At 26.5% G+C, this 23,079-nt stretch overlaps 1 protein-coding gene across 1 annotated transcript; it reads left to right on the forward strand.

Moving 5' to 3' along the window:
• Positions 1 to 1,855: 1,855 nt before the first annotated feature.
• Positions 1,856 to 22,857, forward strand: fbxl5 (F-box and leucine-rich repeat protein 5). The gene is made up of 11 exons (XM_051096549.1): positions 1,856 to 1,995; positions 5,020 to 5,235; positions 7,950 to 8,045; positions 9,543 to 9,738; positions 11,525 to 11,701; positions 14,953 to 15,078; positions 15,164 to 15,312; positions 17,208 to 17,290; positions 17,385 to 18,095; positions 19,736 to 19,884; positions 21,915 to 22,857. Exons 1-11 carry the CDS (start codon positions 1,912 to 1,914, stop codon positions 21,989 to 21,991), a joined length of 2,064 nt encoding a protein of 687 aa, XP_050952506.1. The 5' UTR covers positions 1,856 to 1,911; the 3' UTR covers positions 21,992 to 22,857.
• The last annotated feature ends 222 nt before the right edge of the window (positions 22,858 to 23,079 follow it).

The following is a 23,079-nucleotide window of genomic DNA, read 5'->3' on the forward strand; positions in this document are numbered from 1 at the left end:
ATAAAATATTTTATATATACATACATATATATATATATATTACTTTAATATACATATGTGTGTATATATAGTATTATATAAATTAAAAATGATATAAAAATACAAAAAACTCGATTAAAAAAAATACTAAAATCAGAATAACTAAATAAAACTAAACCAAAAAATTGGTTAAAATAAATAAAAAGATGAATAAAACATTCAAATAAAAATAGGTAGATGATAAAAAATAAAATAAAAGCTAATTTTTTTATTTTTTTTAAATCATTAAAATTAATTCAATATAAAATAAACAAATAAAAATAGTTAGATAATTAAAAAATAAATCTCACTAAAAATATTTAAATAAATAAAAACTTAAAAAAAAACAACACAAAAATTAAAAATATATATAAAAATAGATAAATAATGAAAAATAAGAAATAAAAGAGAAATAAAATTTAAAAAATGATTAATACATGTTATTTTTAAACAATAATAATAATAGTAACGACAATAATTGTTTTGCGTTGTAACACTATATAAATAAATATGTTATGGGACATTTAGCCATAATTTTTAAAACTTTATTTACTTTTTTAATTTTTTTTTTTGTTAATGCATATATAATGCATAACTTTACTTTTTGTGTTGTGGAGTTTTTTTTTGTTTTTGTTTTTTTGTTTTTTTGTTTGCATTGTAACTGCTCTAATACAGGGTTATTATAGTTAGCTATAACTACAACTAAATTAACTAAGAACTTTATTTCAGCTTTATTTTCAAGGCAACCTTTCTCATTTTCATTTAGTTTAACTTCTTGTACTAAAATAACTACAACTAACATAAAAATGAATAAACTATATAAACAGCTATTGAAAGCAAAACTAACTAAAAATGACAAAAATAAACTAAATTACTAAAATTAAAAATAAAATTATAATAGAACCTCAATAAAAAAAACTGTCAGATGAGAATGTTTATTTTGTAATATTCTAAATAGTAATATTGCAGATAAAGAGAAAAATAATAAATAAAGAGAATATAATAAATAAAAAGAATATAATTACATAAATTATATAAAATATGATATATATATATATATATACATATGTGTGTGTGTGTGTGTGTGTGTATATATAGTATTATATAAATTAAAAATGATATAAAAATACAAAAAACTCGATTAAAATAAATAATAAAATCAGAATAACTAAATAAAACTAAACCAAAAAATTGGTTAAAATAAATAAAAAGATGAATAAAACATTCAAATAGAAATAGGTGGATGATAAAAAAAAAAAAAAAGCTAACTAAAAAATTTTATTGTTTTAAATAATTAAAATTAATTAAATATAAAATAAACAAATAAAAATAGTTAGATAATTAAAAAATAAATCTCACTAAAAATATTTATATAAATAAAAACTTTTAAAAAACAACACAAAAATTAAAAAAAAAGATAAATAATTGTTTTGCGTTGTAACACTTTATAAATAAATATGTTATGGGACGTTTAGCCATAATTTTTTGAAACTTTATTTACTTTATTTTTTTATTTTTTTTTTTTTTTATTTTTATTTTTTGTGTTGTGGAGTGTTTTTTATTTGCACTGTAACTGTACTAAAATTAAAAATGAAATTATAATAGATCCTCTATAAAAAAATATATATATATATATTTTGTAATATTCTAAATAGTAAAATTGCAGATAAGCTAAAATAAATATCCTCTCTTTTTACTATTTATTTAATTTATTACATTTCATTTTATACATGCTGTTGTTTTTTTATGTGTTGTAGGACTTTATTTTATTTTAGATTTTAGATTTTTTATATATGCATGTATGTAGTTATATGCTGCGACTGCGAGGAGGGTTTTTACCGGGAGGATCTGGCCTCCCGTGCTCAGTCCGCTGTGGGAGCTGATGGAGGCGCGATGGCTCCGTTTCCCGATGAGGTGGATGTTTTTACCGGGCCGCACTGGCGCATGAAGCAGCTGGTGGGGCTCTACAGCGAGAAGGTTCGTGTCTGATCCATTTTATGTCCCATTTTACCCTCTGAGGCGTTTTTTAAGGCGTCTGATGGTGTGTTTGTGGAGCGCTAATGTTAGCCGGACGGCTAATAGACAGACATCAGCGCTTAATGTGAATATCTGATAAACATCTGATCTCAGATCAGCACAAACACTTCATTTCATCTGTATTTTTATACATCATATGGATTTTAACTCTTAATTCTGATCCACAGACAGAAACTATGCGAGTTTATATAACATGTCTGATCTCAGATCTGTAGGAAAACGCTATTAAATACAATGTAAACAAATGGAATTAGCATTAACACGCACAAGGTTGCATTTAAAGTAAATGTGTGATCTCAGATCTGTAAAAGGACGTTATTTATATAGAATAATAATAATATAAACACTCAAACCCCTCCTAACCCACGTGACATATGGAAATACGCAGTGTCTGATAATATTGAATCTTAAAATATCCATTGAATAAGGTTAATCTTTTATTTTTTGGTGCATATTGATTTACTAACACAATGTTAAGCTCTAAACACCTCAAAGCCATTGTAATCTGTGTATTAAGATGCAACACATATGTGAGTCGCACCACATTCAGTGTTTCTGATCTATAATCTGATCATTTCCAGATTAAAACACACTTTAAATGTACATTATTTGATATGAAACTCACTAAACCACTGAAATGGGGTGTAAAGGTGTCATGCAGTGACCTGGTTTCGGATAATCGGCTTTAGTCTGATTCAGTCTGATTATGTCTGATTATGTCAATTACTCGAAACGAGTTTTGCATGCAGATTCTGATGTTTTTTAATGTATTTTAGTGGGTGTGTAGCCTTAAAAATGGATGAGTGTTTGGGTTTGTTCATCACACACCCTGATTATGTAAGACGACGCCAGTGTGTGTGTGTGTGTGTGTGTGTGTGTGTGTGTGTGTGTGAGTGTGTTTGCTGTGTCAGTAGGTTTGTTGTACACACACTCTCTTGTATCTCAGCTGCAGGGTCGATTGCATCTGAACTCTTTTAACGCATGACACACATCCAGCGTTGTGTAACACTAGTGCCCATCTGATAGGAATTTTTAATGGCCGACGCTGATCTAGAGCAGAGGTTTTCGATCGTTTAGATGTCACAGACTCATAAATATGATCATCCTCGTGCGAGCGATCCACATTCTAAGAAGGCAGATATATATTTTCATGTTTCATTTTCATTTATTCATTTCATTAAATTTATTTATTGAGTGTTTAGGTCTTGTCTTAGTTTTAAAAAATATATTTTAGTCATCTTTTTATTTGAATCATTTTTCAACTTATTCTTATTTTTAATTATTCATCAATATTTTTTTATTTGAATCATTTTAGTCATTTTATTATTTCCTCTAGTTAGATATATTATTTTTTTTTTCATTTATTTGTTTTAATAATTATGAAAACAACATTTTTTTCAACTTTTTACGTTTTTTAATTTTATTTTTTAATCATTATTTATCATTTATTTTTTTTTTTATTAAGTTTTAATTTCATTACAATTTTTTGTTTGTCTTTTTTAAGCTCAACCGTTTTTATTTAATTTTATTTTTTGTCATCCATCTATTGTTATTTGTCTGTTTTATTCAAGTATTTATTTGCTTATTTATTTTATATTAATCTTTTTTTATTTGAAACAAGTTAATGTATTTTTAATGTAGATTATTTGTATATTTAGATTTCATTTTAGTTATTTTCATTTGTTTACTTTAATCAAGTAGTTTATTTTAATACTTCTTTTACATTTATTTTAGTCAACTTTTTATTTTTAGTATTTTTATTTAATTAATTAAATCTTATTTTTATTATTTATCTATTTTGTATTTATTTTTACATTTATTTTAGTCATTTAATTATTTTGTTCAGATTTTTTATCTGTTTTTATTATTTTTATTTTAATATTTTTTTTATTTGTTTATTTTAATTCTAAACATTTACATCCAATTTTAAACATTTATAACCAAGACAATTTACAAACATTTACATTTTAAACACTATCATCCATCTATTTTTATTTGTCTGTTTTATTTAAATATTTATTTATTTTAATCAATTTTATTTAGTTATTTAAATTTTATAATTTATTTATTTTTATCTATCTATTCATCTATATTGTTTATAAGTTTTTACATTTTTATATAATGCTGTATACACACATTTTTTTTTATTTGATTTATATAACCACCTTTTTATTTTGTATTACTTTTTTTAAATTTAGTTATTTTAATTTCGTAAATCAGGTCATATTTTTATTATTTATCTATTTTTTTATTTATTTTAATCATTTTAAAAAATTTACTCATTAAATTATTTTATTTAGTGAGATTTAAAAAACAATTTTTATTGTTTTAATTTTATTAATTTTTAGTTTGAGTCGTTTTTCTAAGCTTCACCGTTTTTATTTAGATTTTATTTTTTGTCATCCATCTGTTGTTATTTGTCTGTTTTATTCAAGTATTTATTTTAATAAACTTTATTTAATTATTTAGATTTTATTATTCATCTGTTTTTATTGTTTATTTTAATTTTTTATGTAATATTTAATTTATATAATACTACATACACACATATAATTTAAATGTATTTTATGTAATCCCTTTTTTATTTTGTAATAATTTCTTAATTCATTTATAATTTATATTTATAATTTATTTATTTATTTTTATCCCTAGACCTTAGTTTGATCTAGAGAGGGCAATGGCGAATATAATGCCAGTATTTTACGAACAGTTGAATTTATTGATCCTATTTGCGTCATACATAATATCTCAATGTCATAATCACATAATGTCCAAATGTCCCCTGATTTACAGGCCTTTCTGATCTACCAGTGCATCACTACTGTATGTAAACCTGTAGCCAGTCAGTAACTGGATCATCTTTTATACGAAGCAGATTTATTTTTCTTGGGCAGATGGGAGATGTTTTGTATTATGATTTTGATGTCATATTTCATTGTTTGTTTGGTGCATTTCCGTCCACAGCTGTCCAACACCAACTTCTCCAACAACAGGGATTTCCGCTCGTTCCTGCAGTCGCTCCTCGCCACGTTTAAGGAGTTCAAGATGCACGAGCAGATCGAGAACGAGTGCATCATCGAGCTGCTGCAGGAGCGCAGTCAGATGGTGTATCACGTGCACGCAGACAACAAGCTCTCCGAGATGCTGTCGCTCTTTGAGAAGGGGCTGCGCAGCGTCAAGGTGTGTGTTTGAATGCTTAAATAAATAAATAGCAGTTGTGTTGCAGCAGAAATGACAGCCTTCACCTGTAATATGAGGTGATGTTTAGTGGACACTGATCATTACTGATGCTGTTGTGGACGATCAGCGGTCAGACCGAACGACTCCTAGCTCTGACGTGATGCACACCTTGTTTATGCTCTCACCGATGTTTATTATAGTTAACTAAAACTAAACCCATCATACAGAACATTTTCCTTACTTGGAATAGGAGAAAATATAAAAACGTAAATGTTTTTCAGCTTTTTCGTTTAGTTTAACTTGGTGTACAACAACTAAAACTAAAATTGAAATTAAAATGTATAGAAATTATTTAGACATGCTGATAGTCATTGTTTTTTTAATTTAGATTCAATTTTTATTATGTATCATTCATTTCAGTCAAGTTTTTATTATTATTTAAAGTTTTTTAATTATTTTAGTCATTTTTTAAAATCTGTTTCATTATTTAATTATTTAATTAAACTTTTTCAGTTTGTTAGTTTCTCATTTTCATTTAGTTTAACTTTGTGAACTAAAGAACTAAAAATAAAGTATAAAAACTATGCAGACATTTTTAAAAATATTTGTCATTTTTTTTTTATTTTAGTCATTTTTATTTAGTTAGATTTTGTATTTCATTATCTATTTTTATTTGTTTTAATCAAGTTATTTTAATTTATTTTAGTTTTTTAAAAATTTTAATTTATTCATTTAGTTTGTATTTTTTATTTTTCTTATTTTTGTCTTTTGTATTTTTTGTAGACATTTAAACAAATATTTTAATTATTTATTTTAATAATTGTTTATTTAGTTGGATTTTATTTTAATTTTATTTTTAAATATTTTTATTTTAATTTTATCCTTATTTAGTTTAATCTATTTATTCATTTAGTTAGATTTTATTTTTATTCTCAGTTTAGTTGTTTTTGTCTTGTTTGTATTTTTATTTTATTATATAGACTTTTCAACATTTTAGTAATAATATTTTATTTATTTTAATATTTTTTTATTTAGTTAGATTTTATCAATTTTTTTATCAGTTTTTATTATACTCTATTTTAGCTTTTTATTTTAATCTATTTATGTAGTTAGTTATATTTTTTAATATAATACTATTTTATATATATATATATATATTTAGTTAGTTAGTTAGATTTGAGCTATTTTTTGTTTTAATCAATTTAGTTATTTTATTGATTTTATTATATTCTTTATTTAGTTTTATCTTATTTTTGTCTTTTGTATTTTTATTTTACTTTGTAGACATATTTAAACAAATATTTTAGTCGATTATTTATTTTAATATTTATTTTTATTTAGTTAGATTTGATCTATTTTTATTTGTTTGTTTTAATCAAGTTTTTATTGTAATTTTTTAATTTAATCTATTTATTCATTTAGTTAATTTTATTTTTAGTCTTAGTTTAGTTTTATTTTATTTTTGTCTTGTTTGTATTTTAATTTTATTATATAGACGTATTTAAACATATTTTAGTAATACTATTTTTTACATTTATTTTAATAATTGTTATTTAATTTGATTTTATTTTATCTATTTTTGTTTGTTTTAATTAAGTTTTAAGTTTAATTGTTCTTAGTCTTTTATTTTAATCTATTTATTTATTTAGTTAGATTTTATTTTTATTCTTAGTTTAGTTTGATTTTATTTGTCTTGTTTGTATTTTTATTTTACTGTATAGACTTTTAAACAAATATGTAATAATATTTTATTATTTATTTTAATACTTATTTATATTATTTATTTTTTAATATTTTTGTTGGAATTTATTATCTAATTTCATTTGTTTGTTTTAATCAAGTTTTTATTTTAATCTATTTATTCATTTAGTTAGATTTTATTTGTATTTTTATTTAGTTTTATTTTTGTCTTTGTATTGTAATTTTACTATATAGACATATTTAAACATATTTTAGTAATACAATTTTATTATTTATTTAAATTTTTTTTTTATTTAATTAGATTTTATTTTATTATCTCTTTTTGTTTGTGTTAATCAAGTTTTTATTTTTATTTTTGTAATTTTTACTTTATTTTAGTCTATTTATTAAATTAGTTAATTTATTTATTTATTTTTTTTTTCATTTATTTATTTTATATGATTTTTGTTTTGCTAAGCTTAGCAGCAACAAAAAGAGCCTGTTTGGGACAGAGAGAAGTTGGAAAATAGTAATGTGATCCTGTATTTTCAAAAACTGCTGTGCAGAATCACCCAAAAGGTTCCTGTCTTCAATGGTCAAAGTCCCTTTTGACGTGTCAGGCCAAACATGCCAAATTTTGGGAATGTTCCACTTGATTATTTACAGGGCATTGGGAAATCCTGCTCCGAGTTCCTGTCGGAAAATGAAAAGAATGAAGATATTGAGTGTCTGTAAACAGCGGCCTCATAATAACTGCGCTTATGAAATCAATTCTCATGTGGACGCCAGCTTATCAAAACAGTTCATCTGCATATTGTTTCTCCCAATGGGTTTTACCACAGTTATTAGGCTGGGGAAACAGACGCAGCTCGTGTGTCTGCGGTGTTGAAGTGTGTGAATCGCCATCAGTGCTTTAGTTCAGTGGTGTAATGGAGACACAGTGTGGGCGTCTCAGGTGAATGTTCTCGCACGTCTCAGGAAACGGACTCCTTTACTCAGAAATGTCTAGTTAATGGTCCATGTTTGTGTTTCAGAGCGAGTACGAGCAGCTGAATTATGCACGCCAGCTGAAGGAGAGGCTGGAGGCCTTCACCCAGGACTTCCTTCCTCATATGAAGGAGGAGGAGGAGGTGAGACTCACGCTTTACAGTCAATATACTGATTCTACATTAGACAAAAACAAACAGCATCAGCGGATGTTTTCAGTCATTTTAGTGTTTACAAATCCACTTTTCAGTAACAAAAACAAAAAACAAAAACGTGTTGGAATTACATCAGATGTTATTAAAATTGGTCAGTAGTACTTTAAGGTGTACTATATGATTCTGTAAGCTGAATCCCTGAGATTTGGTTTATTTTATTTTATTTTATTTTATTTTATTTTTATTGTTTTTATTTATTGTTTTTATTTATAAGCTGAATCCCTGAGATATATTTTATTTTTATTTTATTATTTTTTTTTTTTTATATATATATATATATATATATATATATATATATATATATATTTCTTTTATTAATGTTTTAAAAATTTTATTTAGTTTGTTTTTATTTTTTATTTCATTATTTTGTTATTTTATTTTATGGTGCTATCTTCTTAAATTATTATTTTTTTTATTGTATTGTTTTTATTATTTTATTTTATAGTTCTATTTCCTGAGATTATTTATTTTATTTTATTTTTTAATTGTTTTATTTTGTGTTTATTATTTTATTTTATTTTATTCTATTTTGTTCTGTTTTATTTTATTGTTTTTATTTATAACCTGAATCCCTGAGATGTATTTTATTTTATTATGTTTTGCTTTTTTTAAATTATATATATATATTTTTTATTTATTTTATTGTTTTTATTATTTTTTTCATTATTTTATTTTATTTTATAGTATTTTATCTTCTGAGATTCAGTTAATACATCATAATACTTCATAGGTGTACTATTATATTCTGTAAGCAGAATCCCTGAGATTTTTGTTTGTTTTATATTTTTTTGTTTTAGTAAAAAAAAAATTAGTTGTTTATATTTTTTATTTTAATTTCTTTATTTTATTTTATAGTAAAGTTAATCTTCTGAGATAATTTTATTTTTTATTGTTTTATTTTATTATTTTATTTTATTTCCATTATTTTTTTATTTTTTATAATTTTATTTTATAATCTCCTGAGATTATTTTATTTTATTTTTTAATTGTTTTATTTTATTGTTTTTATTTTTTATTTTTAATTATTCTTTAATTTTATGTTATAGTACTGTCTCCTGAGATTCAGTTAACATTACTTTATATATATTTAAAAATAACTTTCCAAAGTTTAGCAATAAATAGAAAGTTCAAAAGCACAGTATTTATTTGAAATAGAAATATTTTGTAACCATATGAATGTCTTTACTGTAATGTGATTACTTTTGATCAATTCAATGCATCCTTGATTAATAAAAATATTAATTTAAAATAAAACGTGAAAATATATTTCATTTAATTTTGCAATGACCCCATAGAAACTTCTGTTTCCTGGATCCGGTCACTCCTAAAGGGCATTTTCAAGTGCCACGTGCATGTACCATGTCCATTTATACATGTTTAGTGATCTCTGTAGCTCATGTGTTTGTGTTTTCTGCGTGTGTTCAGGTGTATCAGCCCATGCTGATGGAGTATTTCACGTACGAGGAGCTGAAGGCCATCAAGCGGCAGGTGATGCAGCAGCACTGCAGTAATCGCTCGTGGAGCTCCGCCGCAGACGTGCTGAAGGGCCTGAACCTCTGGAGTCACGCCGAGGAGCTGCACAAGGCCTTCAAATACTCTGACCACGAGAAGACCGAGGACGGTGAGACCGCTAGAGCTGTCCTACAGTCAATTTATGAGTGAAAGACAGCAGTCACAACACCACCACAATGAGAGCAGAACAATCAATATCGGCAAAACCGAGTATAGCCATACATTTTAGCACTGTAGTTTTACTGTATTATAATAAGAATGATTTTGGTAACACTTTACAGTAAGATTCATTAGTTAACATGAACTAAGAATGAACAATACTTGTGCAACATTTACTAATGCACTATTAAAATCGAAAGTTGTTCGTTTACATTAGTTAATGCACTGTAAACTAACATAAACAATGAACAACTGTATTTTTATTAACTAACGTTAAGAAAGATTAATAAATAAGTGTAATAAACGTGTTGTTCATGTTAGTTAATACATTAACTAATGTTAACAAATGACACCTTATTGTGAAGTGTTACCATAATTTTCACAATAATATTTTTGAGCTGAATAACAATAATCATTATTGTTCTTTATTAATAATAATATTAAAATTTTCTGAAGACTTTTGTAATATATATGTGTGTGTGTAATATATATATATACGCATATAATTTTAAGTCTCTTCTGCCTAAAAGTGCATTTATTTGATCAAAAATACATTACAAATAGTGAAATATTATTACAATTTACAATTGCTGCTTTATATTTGAATATCTGTTAAAATCTAATTTATTTCTGTGATCAAAGTTGAATTTTCAGCATCATTACTCCAGTCTTCAGTGTCACGTGATCCTTTATTTATTTAATAATATTAAAATTAGCTGAAGACTTTTATAGACTTTTTATAGTGTTGTTTTTTTGTTTTTGGTAATATTTAGTATTTTTAGTGTGTATATATACGCACTTTATATATATATATATATATATATATATATATATATATATATATACACTTTTTTTTAAAGGTTTCTTCTGCTTATAAATGTTTTTATAAGTGCTTTCTTATTTATTTATACCATTTTATTTGTATTTTTTATTTTTATAGTAATATTTCATTTTTAGATAGTTATAAATGTTTATAAATATATATATTTTTTCTTATTTTTATAGTTATGTAAAATATTATATATATATATATATATATAAAACTATAAAAATGTGTGTTTTATTTATTTATTTATTTTATTAAAATTAAGAATTTTTTCCTTTAGAATAATGGAATTTATAAGTTTTGTAAAATTAGTTTTTTACTTTTTTTTTTTAAATATATAAATACAGAAAAATTACAAATGAAAGCTCATCTTAGAGGCAAAAACCTCTAAGTCTGAGATTTTGTCTTTAAATAAAATGAGCATTTTTATCCGACTTCTATGAAAACCGCGTTAAACATTTTTGAAAAGGCATTATAATAGCTGACTAATAACATTTTAATTGTCATTAAACTGATCCTAAACATAATAGACTGCTAAAAAAGCTCCTTCAAAAGAAAAAATCTCAGTTTCACAGGAAATCTGCATCTGAAGTCTTCGCTTGCATTTTTTTCTACTGTGGTATTGTGCGTAAATATTCAGTTAAAAGTAATGTAGGATGAGATTTGATTTAAATTCGGTGTTTTTGATGATATTGATTGTTGATTGAATGATTTCCTCACTCATGCTGTGGGTTACATCAGCTTTAGCAGAGGAGTGACTGTGACGCTCATCACAGCTGATTTCTCAATGTCCTTCCGTACTGAAGCAAATCTAAAGTTTCCCTGATCAGACTGTAAATCATGTGAGCTGTGGTGTCGATGTTGGTGTCAGATGTGATGTGTAAGTTCTGCCGTGGTTTGTTTCCATCAGAGCGGGGCAGCGAGCGCGCGTCCATCTCGGCGCTGCCGCAGGAAGTGCTGCTGCGCGTGTTCAGGTATCTGGGGCCGGAGGATCTGTGCCGCTGCGGTCAGGTGTGCGGCGTCTGGGCTCAGGTGGCCAAGACCGGATCTCTGTGGAGACACCTGTACCCCGTCCGCTGGGCTAGAGGTGCGTGATCTCTGTCTGCTTTATTATTTAACATGAGCGCAGGGAAACCTGACATTTATAAAATGAGCCACATGAAAACCAGACTGGAAGTTGGGTCAGCTTTAATGTGATATTGTTAGGAAAAAAATGTTGGGACTTTGTCCATTGTTGCTGATTGTGAAAAGTGAGTGTTACGTGCAACACCGTGAGAGCCTTTGGTCAACCACAGTATTGCAACATATTTCATCTAAATATATTCAGATTATTTTATTATTATTAATAATATCAATAATATTATTAAATATGTATATATATTTAAATATTATATATTCCTGTTTTTTCACCTTTTTGCTAACTTATTTTATATATATTTAATTGTATATATTAATTTAATTATATATATTATTTCTTTTTTTACTTAGTATTGCAACATATTGATCTAAATATTTTCAGCTTATTTTATTTATTATGATTAATATTATTATTAATAATATTATTAAATATGTAAATAGATTTCTATTTTTTCACCTTTTTGCTAATTAATTTTCATTTATTACCTTATATAAATTTAATTGAGTGTATTATTTTAATTAGTATATAATTATTTATTATATATTATATTCTATATTTTTTTGTACTTAATATTGCAACATTTTTGTTTTTAATGTATATTAAAAATTATCAATAATATTGTTATTAAATCTATATATATATTTAAATATATATATTTCTATTTTTAACCTTTTTATTTTCATGTATTATTTTGTATATATTTAATTGTATATATTAATTTAATTATTTATTATATATTATTTCTTTTTTTACCTAGTATTGCAACATATTTGATCTAAATATTTTCAGCTTATTTTTATTTATTATTATTAATAATAATATTATTAAATATGTATATATTTAAATATTATATATTTCTGTTTTTATAAATTGTAAATATTATGTTGATTTAATTATATAAAATTATATACACTGTGTGCAGAATTATTTAAGTTTTGGGAGTTCATTTTAGTCCATCTCTGCAAGTCAGACTTTTCAGGATAGGAGACTAAACATGAACTCCCAAAACTTACTGCCAGATTTTGGAAGATAAATTCTTGAATCAGAGGTACAAGAGGATGTGATGCTTGTCCTTCAAGAGTCACTCTCAACTTATCTGTCTCTAAAGCATATAAAAAAACTGTCTTCATGTATTTCACAACACGTCAGCTTGTTATTCTTATTAAGTCAGGGGCATTTTTTAGGATTTTTTACCAAGCAAAGTCTCTGAGAACCTGACACATTGCACTTCTGAAGACTCCAGGTAGGTTGCAGTTCTGGAAAATGGTGGCGCTGGAGACTAAACGGTTCCTGATGGTGTCACACCTAATTCTTCACCTTAATTCCTAATTCTTTTGCAGTTAACATGCATCTTTTCTTCTCCACCTGTTTTTTCTGACCATGCAGACTCAACAAGCATTTCGCTGTCCAATGGTCAAGCCTTAACTTTGCAAATTCTTGTAATGCATTAGTATTGCATTCTTCTCATGGGCATTTAATAATTTGGACTTTTCAGTCTGGGTTAAATCTCTTTTTTGGCTCATTTTAGCTGTAAACGAAAACATGTCTAATAATCCTGCACACCTGAATATAAGGAGTTTTTCACTTCCAGCCTTCACGGACAATTATATATCACATATAAATGATTAAACACAAAATTAACAGTAGTTACTAAGACTGATGTGGTTTGGAATTGGTAAAATGTGTTTGGAAAAAAAAAAATATGACCAGAATATCAACATGCCTAATAATTCTGCACACAGTGTATAAATATATTTATATTATTATATTTTCTTAAACTTTTATGAAGATTTTTATTAAAGAAAATCCAGATTTTTTTTGAGAGCTTTAATTGTATATTTTGTATTTATTATTTTTAGCATTACTAGTTTTTTTTCTGTTAATTTATTTATTTATTTATTTATTTATTTATTTATTTTTTGCCATGAATATAGCATTGGATGAGCATTAACAAAACGTTTGTACATATTAACGTTTTGTACATATTAATCTCAATATTGACAAAAACAATATTCAAGGCAGATGGATCATTCACAGTAGGACCAGTAACAGCTTCATAAAAAATTAATCAGTGTTGATTTCATGTCACTTTGTCGCCCCCTTGTGACCAGTATTGAACTTTTGTAATTTTTTTTATAATTTATTTTATTTATTATTATTATTATTTATTAAAACATTAGTGTACCACATTAGTGAATTAATTTAGATTTTTTTAAAAATAGTTTATTTATTATTATTTTTATAAATTGTTTTTATATTGTTTATATTTTTATTTTGTATGGCATTAGTGAATACATTTTTAAAAATGTTTTAATACTTTATATGTTTTTATTAGTTTATAATTATTTATGAAATGTTAATTCATTAAAAACAGTTGTATACTGTTTTGTGTTTTAGTGAATCATTTTTTTAAATATATATATATATAATTTTTTTATTTTTTTTTTTAACATTAGTGTACTGTATTAGTGAATCATTTTTGTAATTTTCTATGAATTACTAATTATTATTATTCTTATGATAATGAAACTTTAATCAAGAAAATGTATTGTATGGCTTTAGTGAGTTATTTTCATAATTTTGTTTTGTTCAGTATTTTATAATTAATTATAAAACTTTAATTTATTAAAAACAGTATTTTACTGTATCGGTGAATTATCATTTTTGTAAGATGTTTTCGTATTTTTTTTTTAGTTTATAATTTCTAAAATGTTAATTTATTAAAGTTTTCATAACTTTTCAGAAATCATTTTTATAATTCTTTTTATCATTCTAATTTTTAGTATTTATTTATTAACATTACTGTACTGCATAAGTGAATTGTTTTTGTAATTTTTAAATAATTTGTATATTATTTTAGAATGATAACTTTAATCAAAAACAATATTTTATGTCATTAACGAATTATTTTTTATAATTTAGTTTTTTTATAATTTTGTTTTTCAAAATTATTTTATAGTTAATTATAAAACTTTTAATTTATTAAAAACAGATGTATTCTGTTTTTAAATTTTTTTTTTTTTTTATGTTTTAATATAATTTTTAAAACTTTAGTTAAATCACTGCATTAATGTCATGAGTTACTTTATATGTTTAATGCAGTTTAAGGTAAAAAATAAATATTGAATTGAGTACATCGCTTTGTGGGAATCAGTATAGTATTATGATTTGTAGTAATGTGTTGTTAATTGTGTGTGTAGGTGATTATTACTGTGGTCCTCCGGGCGAGTCGGACCAGGAGCCGGATGAGGAGTGGGTGAAGAATCTCCAGGACGAGGGACGAGCATATCAGGAGTGGGACGAGGACGCAGACGTGGATGAATCAGGTGAGCCTCGCCGCTCCTCTCAAAACTACACTTCCCGTGATCCTCCGGGCCGTAGCTTAGTCATGTGTTCCTGTCGTGTGTTCAGAGGAGGCGTCTGAGGAGTCTCCAGCCATAAGTGCGGTTCAGAGAGAGAAGAGACTCCTCAACGGGATGATCCAGAACCTGCTGCCCGCCGTCGGGCCGTCCGTGCGCTCGCTCAGCCTGGCCTACAGCTCGGCCGTCTCCAGCAAGATGGTGCGTACATGTGCTGACAACAGACTCAATGATTACACGACACGATTATGATTATGAAAGATTCTTCCACTGAAATTATATATGACTAAACTGTTTACAGAAAAGCAGTCATGTAAGATTTACTTTGAGTAAATGGCATTGTTTACGTTACATTAAGTTACTAAATAACTGTTTTAAAAAGGTTTAAAGCTAAATAATAATTCTTTTATGAAATATAGTTATGATATTTTATTTAGTAAAATATATTTGACTATTAAGCATTTATTAAGAATTATTAAGAATTATTAATTTTTTATTTTTTTTTATTTTTTTTTTTAGTTCTCAGAAAAGGTTTCATTTGGGCAGTATAATTAAATTATTACATTATTTTTTTATTATATTATGCTATATTATTATTATTATTATTATTATTATTATGTATTATATTAGTATATTATATGTTTATGAAATATAGTTGTATATTCTTGTAAGATAACTGCAGATTTGTACTGCAAGCATATTTTACAAGTCTGCCCTGCTTTTAATTTAATTTAATTTAATTTAATTTAATTTAATTAATTAATTAATTAATTTATTTATTTTTAATTAATATTAAATGATGTTAAGTTGTTTGAAAAAGGTTTCAACTGAGAACTAAAATCTAATCAAATCATTATTATATTGTATTGTATTGTATTATATTATATTATATTATATTATATTATATTATATTATATAGTCATAATATAATATTTTTGAAAGATAACTTGTACTGTTAGGCATGTTTTACTTTTTCCTGCTTTTATTTTTAATATTTTTTTTATTGTTAAAATTAATTAATACATTTTTAAAAGGTTTTGTCTGGGTATAGTATAATATAATATTCAAAGTTACACTCTATTGTATTATTTATTAATTATATACGTTTATGAAATATAGTTATTATATTGTATTTTTGTAAGATAACTTTAATAATTAATTAAGCATATTTTCCTGGTCTGTCCTCCTGTTGTTGTTTTTTTTTTTTTGTTAAATTGAATTAATTTTAATTATATTTTGATATCATTCTGTTTTTTTATTTAAAACATTAGTGTGCTGCATTTGTGAATTATTTTTATAATGATAAAACGTTAATCCAAAACACTATTGTGCTACAATTATAAAACTGTTAATTTATTAAAAACAATTGTATTGTGTTGGTGAATAATTTTTATAACTACTTATATTTTTATCATTTTTTTTTTATTTTATAATTACAAAACTATATTATTATGTTATTAATTTGTTCTTATAAAATTTAATTAATTCTAATTATATTTTCGCATTATTCTGTTTTTTATTTAAAGCATTAGTGTGCTGCATTAGTAAATTATTTTTTGTATTTTTTCATAATTTATTTATTAATTTTATCATGATAAAGCAGAAACAATATTGTACTATAATTAATTATAAAACTGTAATGTATTTAAAAACAGTTGTGTTAGTGAAGTATTTTAATAATTACTTATATTTTGAATGTATTATATAATTTATTTTATTTTATAATTATAAAGCTATATTATTATTATTATTATTTTATTATTAAATGTAATAATTTTCATTATATTTTCATATTATTGCTGCATTAGTAAATTCTTTTTAAATTTTTTCATATTATTATGTTATTACGTGTATTATTATTAAATTTAATTCATTCTAATTATATGTTCATATTGTATTACTAATTATATTATTATAGTTCTAGTAAACTGTATATAGTTGCTCTTATCATTTGAATATAAATTTAACTGTATATTGTATTTATCTTTTTTTTTTTTTTTTTTTAAATATATTTTTACCACGAATGTATTCCTTGATGCTGTTATGCCATTTAAATAATTAAATGAGTAAATAAATCCCCCGATTTCTCCTTCCAGGTGCGACAGATTCTCAGTTTATGCCCGAATCTGACTCACCTGGATCTCACGCAGACTGACGTCTCCGACTCTGCCTTTGACAGGTTGGTTCTTCTTTTTCTGATTCGTGTTTGGCACTAATATCCCGCACCCATTTGCAATCATGAATATTACAACTGTCCGTTTGCGTTTGTCCAGCTGGGCGGAGTTCGGGGCGTGTCGTACTCTGGAGCGGCTGGATCTCTCGGGATGCGACAAAATCACGGACCGCACTCTGAGAATCCTGTCTCTGGGATTGGGCGACTTGACACCCAGCCCGGATCGCAGAGCCAAGCTGCTGAAAGCCCCGCCCTCTCCAATCAAATTCCAGGACGAGTGTCCCCTCCCACCAATGGGACGCAGCTGCCAGGATCTCATTTTCAAGCGGAGACCCGGAGGGCGTGGCTCCGGCTGTGGCCCCGCCCACGTGTGGGTTCTGAACCCGGCCAAACTCGCCGACATCGAGGACGCGGCCGACTGGAGCAGACGAGGGGGCGTGTCTGCGCAGGAAAGTGGGCGTGACGGCATTTTAGAGCCGCAGGGAGCCGGCAGCTCGTGCTGCTGTAGGAGGAGCCGGAGGCGGAGCTTCAGGACTGGTTTTAGCTCCTCCCACTGGCAGTACGGCTCTATGGGTGAAGCCCTCTGTGGTCACTCCACCTGCTGCACCTCCGACACGGCGCTCTGGACTGTGAGAGAAGCGCACTGTGACCTCCAGGCCACAGGGGGTGGTGTTGAGTTTCGGACTAAATGCTCATTTGAGGGCGAGTCTTGCCCTGAGCATCACAACAGGACTGACCAATCAGGAGCCTATCGAGCACTCAGGTTCCTCAGCCTGTCTGGATGCTGTCAGATCACGGATCTCGGCCTGAGGTACAAAACAAACAGTTTTTGTCATAATACAACACAAATTTCATGATTCTTTAAAGAAGTAAGATACATCAGTAAAAGTATGCTATTAAACACATTCCTTTATTTAAAAAGTTTAAGTAAAATGAAATTAAAACAAGACGTAGCTCTGAAGTTTTCACTGAAGTCAAAATGATCAGATTTCCAAAGCAATTATTTAGGTCAGGTATTAACAATATTTTTTATGTGTATGTATAGAGAGTGATTTTTCTTTTGTATTTTAATACTTATATGTTTATTAATATAATATTTATTAATATTTCTAGCTTTGTTTTTATATTTCGTATATTGTTTTTTTTTTTTTTTTTTTTTTCAGTTTATATTTTAAGCAGTTTGTGCTTTTGTCTTTTTTTTATTTTTTTATTTTTTTATTTTTTTATTAGTTTTTATATAAATATTTCTAATTTATTTTTAATTTAGCTTTAATTATTTTGGAATTTAAACTTATTTAAGATAATTTCCAAGGCAATATTTAAAATTTAAAATCTTCTTTTTAAAAAACTACTTTTCAAGTTTTTAATCTGATATTTTTATTTAATTTTTTGTTTGTGTTATTTCAATTAATGAAAACAATTTTTAATAGTTTTAATTTTAGCAAACAATAATAACGTTGGATATTAAACCATTTGTTTTCTTTAAATAGTTATATTTATCTTTATACTTTTATTTCAGTTTTAGTTTTAATAATTGTTGTTTTTCAGCTTGAACTTATTTCAGATTTCTAATTGTCTAATTTAATAAAAAAAATGTACATATAACATTTTTCCTTTTTTAACATAACCTTACCACTTTGACTTAACTTGACTTAACTTGACTCAACTTAACTTAACTTAACTCATTTAATAGTTAATGGTGAGAATTGGTCTGCAAAATTAAAGTGTGACAAAATGTTTTATTTTGGTGGTTTTAATTAAAAGATGTATTTTATTTTTAATTAAATGTAAAACTTAATGTAATTTATTAAATGTTTATTTCATAAATAATTAAAATTGTCAAATAAATAAATGTAAAAAAATATTTGTTAACTTAAATTAAAGAAATTATTCATTAAAATCAAAGAATATTTTGATGTGACTTTATTTTTTACAATTAATAAGTTCAAATAAATATACATTTCTAAAAATATAACACTTACTAAAAAAGAAAATATTTTGCTATTTTAGTATTATTGTATTTTTACAGTCATTTGTTTATTTTTATTTTTTTATTTTTTATTTTTTTTGGAGGTTGAACTCACTTTCCACATCTGAGATTTTTTTATTTATATATATATATATATATATATATATATATATATATATATGTGTGTGTGTATATATATGTATATATGTATATATAATTTTTTTTTTTTTTTTTATTGAAAACATTTTTAATAGTTTTAGGTAAAGACGCTGGTGATAAAACAATAGTAGTAATAATAATAATAATAATAATAATAATAATAATAAATTAACTTTTTAAATCATATAAAACATTGGTAAAGATGTCATGATGCTTTTACGTTCTCAGGCTACTCTGAAACCTTGACTTTTCATTGAAATTACACACACACTGTGATGATGCACAAAGGAAACAGTGTGAAGGTTTGTGTGTGTGTGTTGCAGGTGTCTGTCTCAGCGTGGAGGACTCCCCCTGCTGGTGCATCTCAATCTCTCCGGCTGTTTGCTCATCACGGGGGCGGGGCTTCAGGATCTGGTGTCCGTTTGCCCCTCCCTCAACATCGAGCACTTTTACTACTGCGATAACATTAACGGTAACACACACTCACACATAGACAGAACGTACTCACATTGATTCATACCAGATTTTAGACGAGAGTTCAGCCATACGAACTACATTAATAAAGAATGTCCAAACTGTGCTGCTGCTTATGAAACAAAACTTTTAATAAATAATTATGATGGTAGCCATATAACAATAAACATAACTCACATACACATAATGATAAATGTTCTGTCATGTCGTAATACTTTATTCTGCATGACTATATTTTAGATCCCTTGACCCTACCCTGTACATTTTAACTTAACTTAATGTGACTTAATGCAGTAATTTTCGTTCTTCAGCTTCAACTTATTTCAGTTTTCTAGTAGTCTAATTTAAAAAAAAAAAAAAAAATCATTTGTCAATTTTTTTTTTTCTTTTAACACAACCCTAATCCATACCTAAACTTAACTCAAAACGTAACTGCCTTTCTAACTACTAATAAGCAGCAAATTGACGACTTTGAGGCAAAAGTGATAATAATGAGAATTTGTCCACAAACTAAAGTGTGACGAAATGTTTCATTTTGATGGTTTTGATTTAAAAAAAAAAAACAACACCACATTTTAATATTTATTTTCATTAATTAATAAAAGTAAAAAAAAGAACATTAATCAACATTAGTCATTATTTTTTTATTTGACTTTATTACAAATAATAAAAATAAAAATAAATATATAATTCTAACAATATGATATTTAATAAAAATTGAAAATATTTTTTTAGTATGTACAAATATTTTTTACATATATATAAAATATTTGTACATACTAAAATAAAAAAAAAAAAAAAAAAAATAAAATATATATATATATATATATATATATATATATATGATCCAAACTACAGCAAAAACAGTAACATTTTGAATTATTTGAAATATCAGTTTTCTATTTGAATATACTTTAAAAATGTAATTAATTTCTGTGATTTCAAAGCTGAATTTTCAGCATTATTACTCCAGTCACATGATCCTTCAGAAATCATTCTAATATGCTGATTTCCAAGAAACATTTACTACTTTTATTATAGTTATTATTATCATTAATATTTAGAACAGTTGAATACTTTTTTACTTTTTTTTCGGGATTGAAAAAATAAAATGTTTTTTGCAACATTATACACTATCCCATTCAAAAGCTTGGAGTCAGTATCATTTTTAAAATAATAAATAAATATTTTTTTAATTAATTTTTTTTTTTTGCAAGGATGTTTTAAATGGATCAAAAGTGATGATAAAAACATGTATAATGTTCCAAAAGATTTCTATTACAGATAAATGCTGTTTTTCTGAACTTTTTGTTCTTCAAAGAAACCTAAAGCTGTTTTCAACATAATATTAATATTTAGTTTTTTGAGCAGCAATTCAGAATATTAGAATAATTTCTGAAGGATCATGTGACTGGAGTAATGATGCAAAAAATTCAGCTTTTAAATCACAGGAATAAATTACAATTCAAAATATATTTAAATAGAAAGCAGTTATTTTAAATAGTAAAAATATTTCAAAGTTTTACCGTTTTTGCTGTACTGTGGATAAATAAATGCAGGTGAGCAGAAGAGATTTCTTAAAAACATTAAAAATCTTACTGTTCAAAAACCTTTGACTGGTAGTGTATATACTCATAAAATGTCTTGGCTGACAAAAGCATTTGTGAATCCCTGTGTTATATGAGTGTAATACATGTATGATATGTAAATGACTGCAATGCACACAATTCCACATATGAGGTCCAAACCCAAGTATGACGGCATCTTGGTAAGTAAAGGGTGGGTTATTAAGAACGCTGTCTTTATTTGACTTAATATATAACAGCTCTTAGACTAGTTGTGTTTCATTATTTACATTTAGCATGTTTTCTGTCTTTTCCCTGCTCTCCACAACCCATTAAAACCATCCTGCAATCCATATTTGGGTTGCATCCCACCACTGCTCTAGAATACAGCTCCTCAGTGCATGAATTGAGTTCTGCCTCTTTATTTTGAGTGTTTCTAACTTAAATTTCTCTGGTTCTGCAGGTCCTCATGCTGACAAGGCCAGCGGATGTCAGAATCTGCAGTGCGGCTTCAGGGCTTGCTGTCGATCCGGAGAGTGACGCTCTTTTCTCTGTATTTATCTCTCTTTATCTCTTCTCCACGTGTCCCTCTCTCATCTCTCATCCATGTGCACTTTAATCGGGAAATTGGTTCAAGATGCTCTTCGACGCAATGTGGTTTCCCACAACGCTCCAAAACGCTTCAAATAAAGTGAAATTCGGCATTGTAAACCAATCACCTTCATTGCGATTTCTGAGAAGTATTGTGAAGGAACTAAATGATGTATATTTGTAAATATTCAATTGTCCACAGTCTCCTTTCCGCTCACGTGGGATGAAAGACGCTCTTTAATTGGGAATTTTGAGTGCTTTAAGATGTTAGTTTAACATTTGTGTGGGTTTTTTGTTTTGAGTATTTCACCCAGGCACATTTAGAGTCTTAACACCTCCGTCTCAAGCTCAATTCTGACTTTACTGAACCATTACTTTAGGTTTCGACGTTAAAATCACCTGCTTTGGTTCCCCCACTCTGGACTTAAAAGTTTGTGAATAGGAAAATATTCTAGATAAGTTAATAAGCCTTGCAGTTTTATTTGGAAAACAACCAGTTACTAACCAGAAGCTATATTAGTTGTGATGCGGAAATGACTGGATGACTACCGGGTAGTTAGCTGCCGATATTGTCTCCAGCTTTGAGTGAAACAACACCTGTGATTAAATATCTGGCAACTGTGTCAAAGCACGAGCGTTCTCCCAAAATTCCAAGCTTTGCTTGGTTAAAAAAAGTGGTTTGTGAACTGTAAGAAGTCCTGGGTATATTATACTCGTTAATTCTCCACTCATTCTTTTTTAGTTTTTTTTAGACGCTGCATGATCTGTATCTTTTTGGTTCATTAGCTGACCATTAAAAGCACCTTGAGATAACATTTGCCTGTGTTGAAGTCTTTATTGAGTTTAGGGGTTTTTAAGCTCCAAAAAGGACAAAACAACATCACAAATGTGTTGTACAAGTGACGTTACATTCCAAGCCATATGATGCTTTCTTTGAGGAAATGACCCAAATTTAAGTCGTTTTGCATTTTTGCATCTGCATATTCAAACTTGGTGGTTTGTTTATTTACAGAACCACCACAGAATTGGTGGCGTTT

This window comes from Labeo rohita, chromosome 23 (genome assembly GCF_022985175.1).
Source record: "Labeo rohita strain BAU-BD-2019 chromosome 23, IGBB_LRoh.1.0, whole genome shotgun sequence".
In the NCBI taxonomy this organism is placed as follows: Eukaryota; Metazoa; Chordata; class Actinopteri; order Cypriniformes; family Cyprinidae; genus Labeo; species Labeo rohita.